The sequence below is a fragment of the Zingiber officinale genome, chromosome 1B (assembly GCF_018446385.1).
Source record: "Zingiber officinale cultivar Zhangliang chromosome 1B, Zo_v1.1, whole genome shotgun sequence".
Taxonomy (NCBI): domain Eukaryota; kingdom Viridiplantae; phylum Streptophyta; class Magnoliopsida; order Zingiberales; family Zingiberaceae; genus Zingiber; species Zingiber officinale.
In genome coordinates, this window is record NC_055986.1 from 151,062,028 (window position 1) to 151,067,729 (window position 5,702).

The window sequence follows — 5,702 nt, forward strand, 5'->3', positions numbered from 1 at the left end:
TCATAGATATTATTTGCAAAATATGAATTCTCTTCATGTGTTGGTTTTTTCCTTTAACGCAATTACTTGAAATAATTTGATCAAATTGGATGTTAATTAATCAATTTCATTCAAGTTTTGCTCAGATTTTTTCTGTAAAGACGTGTATACAAAATCATCTTTTGATTCCCATCATATTTATAAATCATTAAAAATGTAAAAGTTCAATTGAATCGACATGAATACAAGCCACAAACAAACAACACATATCATTGAAAAATTAAAGACAATTGAGAAAAGCTCTCATGATAAAATATGACAATTCTCGCCTGTTCACTACTAACTTATTACTCAGAAAATTGGATGTAGTGAAAAACTTAATATTATTAGTCTGGCTTGTTGGACGAAAGAGGGAGTCATAAACTAGAAGCCTTGGTCGTTGAGGTAATCGCCCAACCTCTCAACCACCAAATTGCATTGCCCTGGAGTCATCGGCTCTTCGTAGATGCCGAAGATGAGTGTTTGGCTGGTCTTCCTAATTGTGGCACCGCCTGATCCCTGCCAAAGAAAAGAACTTAACCAATGAAATAGCAAGAATATAACTCATTAGGGGATTTAAGGGGGTCAACTATTGTGAAAATGAGCAATCTAACATCATCGAGTAAGAAGAAATGGTGTAAGAAAAATCTCATTGAGAACCTATAAACTAAGGACCCCCATTGATCCCTTAAATTATCACAAATTTTTAATTGCCACCTTCTTGCCACGGATCACAACTCCTGGCTCTCCTTGAATGACCATGTATTTTGCTGTTCCAAGAAATAAGCCGGTTGGCGCAAGTGTTCCAGGTTCATCGAAGTCCTTCATGATGTTTGTGACCTCCTCAGGCTTCAACTGTAAATTGATAAACATCAAATGACTACCTAAAAAATCAAATGATTTGAAATACCATACAATATGGAAATCATGATTATCATAACCTGAGGAAAGGATTCACTTTGCGCCCAAACACTACCGTCATGGCCAATGATTGCCGCGGCAATCAGACGGTGACCCTCGACATCACACATCAAGTGCTCATCGATGTATGTTTGCCAAGACATTTTTCTTTAAACTTCTTCTTTCCTTGATCTATAACTTTTGTTTTCCCTTTAGACTATTGAGTGAAATGAGAGGGAGATGACAATTAAATAGGAGAATTGATGGAAGAGCGAACTAGTCTCGAGAGTCTACATCCACACTTTCAACTTTACTTAAGGTGCTCCCTCAACTCCGGCTTTAATTTTGGCAATCTTTCATCTCTGCCTTGTCCAACACACTCTTATGAGAAAGGGGTGTATGGTCATTAAATCATTGTTATTTTATGAGAAAAATGTAAATATGATAGTTAATTTATAAGTTTATCCAACCATTCTATATCATTTTAGTTAAAGAATTTCTGTTTACTTTTAAAAATAGCATATTAAACTATTCCAAAGGTATGTTAGAATTTAGGAGTATGCATATAATATTTTTCTTCATAAAATAAATATGATTGATTTTGATCGTTGATGTATTTATATTTTGTGATTATTTATTTATTTATTTTAACCTCTACGAACGCCTTCTCGATACTTGAACTATAAAAAAAATTCTTTAATGTAATGTTAATGAACTTGAATTTAATATAAAATTAATTGCCATTTGTAACAAAATGTTAATGATTCTATAAATTAGAATAACAATGTGATGATGATATGTATATGATGTGGTGGGAATTCAAGAGTACGTGATAAATCCCGGACTCGGTCGAGCCCTATGGGTCTAATTCAAGTCAGAGCTCGAGTCAAGTTAGCCTAACTCACAGTGACCTCAAGTTAAACTAAACTGACTCTTCAGAGCTTGGGCTAAATCAATCCAACTCATGATTAGGTTCAACTTAAGTCAACCCAACACACGATCGAGCTAGAGTTTGACCAAATAGATTGCCCCCGAGTTTGAATGTGGCACGGTGGTTATGATGATGCTTGATTACCAAAGGGTGCACTCTTTGGTGAAGAGAAAAGAAGTGAATCCTGACAACCTTCACTTCCTATATATAAGGTAATGGTGTTAACATTGAGAAGTACACTTTAACATGATACTTCACTTCTTTGTTATTTTTTTCCTTCAAACTCTCCTTCAGAATTTGATTCCAGTGTTAGAGGAGTCTTGCCTAGGTGCATCTTAGTCTCCCTTTAAACCCTGTTTTAGCCAATTGAGTTTTCCTTATCAATTCATCATCGCTAGAAACCTTCATCGAAGCTAGATCATTGCTCACACGATACCCAGAGTCCTTGTGTTTCACTACCTGACAACTATCGAATCAATAGAAACCAACCAAAGAAGAGTCGACTTGACGCACATCCAACCTACCAAATGAGCTCGGTTGCAGATACACTGAGGTGTTAGTCTATCCCATGATTTAATTTTAATTTTAATTTGATTTTCATTTTAATTTTAGTTTGAATTTAATTTTAATTTTAGTTTGAATTAAATTTTAATTTGATTTGAATCCTTATTCATCTCACGCGACCTATATTTTTAATCAGGAAATCCTATAATTTTGTGAGATGAATTAAGTTGAATTTCAGGATTTTGTTTAACTTGTGTTAGATTCAAATTTAACTTTGAGTTCAACAAACATGCATTCTTTGAATAAACGTCTAAGTTGTGGCGAGTCACCTGTACATCATTAGAGTAATCACGCTTTTGAAATTTTCTAAATAGTCCTATCCACTCAACTTAATATAAAACTTTGGTCTAACCAGTTAGATTTAGTAAGGGGTAGTTTTTGTTGGTTCCACTAAGTCGAAGTCATATCTTCCTAGACACGCATAGGCAGAGCTTCCCTAACCTACTATTATCCAAAACTTCTCTAGTACCGTTTATCAAGCTAAACTTTTGTCCCTATTTATCCTAGTCCTAATTACTCAGCAAAGTAAATTATTACTTTGGAGGTGACAACTAATTTGGAGTCTTCCCCTGAATTATTGAACTTTGGATTTAGATTTTAGGTTTGTGTCGATTTACTTTATAGTTATAATAGACTTGGTTATAGTTTGAGTTTAGATTAATTTTATTTTTATTTAATTTAGGTTTATTTGATTTAATTTTATTCTTTTGGTTTGAATTTATTTTTGAAGGTTTAATTTTTGAAATTAAGAGAAAGTGATTTGGTTTATTCTGATTAGGTACTGAATTTTATTTTTTTGGTATATAGTATTGATTGAGTCATACTTGCATGGCTAGACAAGCTTTCGGAACCCAAGCTTTAGTTAATTTTTTTTATTTTGAGTTAGTGTTAAAAATGATTTAAATGTAGAGTTGGACTTGTATACAAGTCTGATTTATTGTACACAGTTCTTTAGGATCTAAGTATCATATTCAGATACTTGGATCCTGAGGTAAACTTTTCCAACTATTCTTTTAATTCTTCAACTTGACTTTTCAAGATAGAATTTTCTTCCTTAAGATTTGTAGCTTGAGTTGAATTTCTATCTTGATCTTGGTCAGTTAAGGAGATCAAGCTCAGTTATTTCTTAAGGATGTTATTTTCCTTAAGGAGGAGTTTAACATATTCCTCAGTTTTTGTTGATTTTTTGTTTAAACAGGAAATAATTTTAAAAAATTTTGCGGTATAATTAAAGGTTGCCCCAGTTGGTTCATCCGAACTGGATGTGGATCCGTTGCGCGACTCGTATTCAAACTCTTCTTCTAGATTTTGATTCGCCTCCGTTTGCCATCGGCGCTAGGTAGCTAGTTTGCTTTAGTTCGTCAGCTTCCAATTCGGATTTAGTTTCCACTTCAGGTTTAGCTCCCTTTGAAGTGCTTGCAAGAAATACAATTCCTTTCTCGACCTTTGGTTCATTAGTTTGTTCATGCATCTCTAATTCATAAAATAATTTATCTAAGTTTAATTTTGAAAGGTTTCTTGAAACCTTATAGGCATATACAATCGATGCCCATAGTGAGGTTCTAGAGAATGAGTTTAGAGCGTACCTGATAACGTCGTGGTTCTCGAGTTTATGTTCGATCATGTGCAGGCCATTGAGGATATCCTTGATCCTCACATGTAGTTGGCTTACGATTTCTCCATCTTGCATTTTAATGTTAAATAATGAATTCAATAGTAGATCACACTTCGTTACCCTTGAGTCGATAGTTCTTTCGTGTAGTTCTATAAGTTTATCCCATAGCTCCTTTGCGTTCTCATGTGGGCTAACTCGGTTGAGTTCTTCTTTCGTGAGTCCACACGGGATCGTGTTCAATGCTTTTGAGTTGATCTAGGCTTTCTTCTTTTCTTCTGGACTCCATCTTTCAGGATCAAGGGATACTTTAGTTGCTTTGTCTATCGGCACCCGGTACCCTCGTTGGATTGTGAACCATTGCTCAATATCTATCTTTAAGTAGACCTCCATCCTCTTCTTTCAATATGGAAAATCATTTCCGTTTAAGAGAGGAGGATGAGCGGTGCTGAATCTCTCAAGTTAGGCCATTGATTACTGAAATAGAAAACTAGATAGAGGTACCAAGACTTGGTCTTGGATTAGTAGTGCTTGAAAAAATTGACAACTTGAGTGGTATTGCACCAACTTCAAGTGAAAACGAATGAGAAATAATTATCTTAAGAGGTAAATTTTACCAATTCAAATAAGATACGAAAAATCAAAATCCGAAAAATGGTTCCCCCAGCTTGATTGGTGGTTGCACCAATTCAGAGAAGAACCTGGCTCTGATACCACTTGTTGGATCGAAACGTATGTGTGTGTGTGTGGGGGTGGGTGAGGGGGGGGGGGCTAGGTGAATCACATGGTTTAGAAAAACCCTTTCTTTTCGATTTTAAACTTAAGTATGCAGTGGAAAAACACGAAAATGAAAAGCAAGTAAAAGAATAAGTTCAGTTTTACTTGGTTTGGAGCCTTCGGCGACTCCTACTCCAAGACCCAGGTCCCGCAGATCTATCAACGGGTAATCCACTAATAACCTCTTCTAGAACTACCAGAAAAGGAGATCGAGTACAAAAAGAATCGAAAGAGTGTAACAAGCTACACTTTCCATTTGTAGAAATTAAGTACAAAACTTTAAGCTTTGTTACCAAACACTTTTATAGACAATAGGCTTGCGTTTGTGGTTTGGATGACTTTTCTATGGAAGTTAGGCGTAGTAGAATCATAGCAAGGCAGCAGTAGGAACTCGGAGCAGTTAGAATACAAATCAGACACGTAGAAGCTTGTATATGAGTTGTTGAAGAATGCTTCATCGAGACACCCTTTTAAGGAGTGTGGAAGGCACCTTCTATAGGAAAAACTTTATCCTAACTTCGCCGCTCCTTATCGCCAATGAGCTCTAAATTTTATCCATTGGAAGGCGTCTTCCATAGCACCAAAGGTACCTTCTATGAACACTACTGAAGGCTCCTTCCAATGCTTGAAGACGCATCGAGTGTTGTTCAACCGAGACCTTTTTGCTTCTTTTACCTTGCAAGTTAGGTTAGCCCAACACGATAATATCTAACCTACAAAATAAAGTTAGCACAATAATAATATGATTAATTTATTACTTAGACCTTGTCCTTCAGACCATGATCTAGTTAGGGTCTCAATTTAAGTTTTCGAAATGGACCTAAATTGGACCGACGCCTACTGTCCCCTCAATCGGGATGCATCCTCATTTAGTCACTCTCCTCCAGTGACTTACCTTGA

The 5,702-nt window shown here is 35.7% G+C and overlaps 1 protein-coding gene across 1 annotated transcript; it reads right to left on the reverse strand.

Annotated features, from left to right (window-relative positions):
- Window positions 1-402: 402 nt before the first annotated feature.
- Window positions 403-1,082, reverse strand: LOC122009578 (profilin-4-like). Its single transcript, XM_042565820.1, has 3 exons — window positions 960-1,082; window positions 736-873; window positions 403-537 (listed from the first exon to the last, which is right to left on the reverse strand). Exons 1-3 carry the CDS (start codon window positions 1,080-1,082, stop codon window positions 403-405), a joined length of 396 nt encoding a protein of 131 aa, XP_042421754.1.
- Window positions 1,083-5,702: the final 4,620 nt, after the last annotated feature.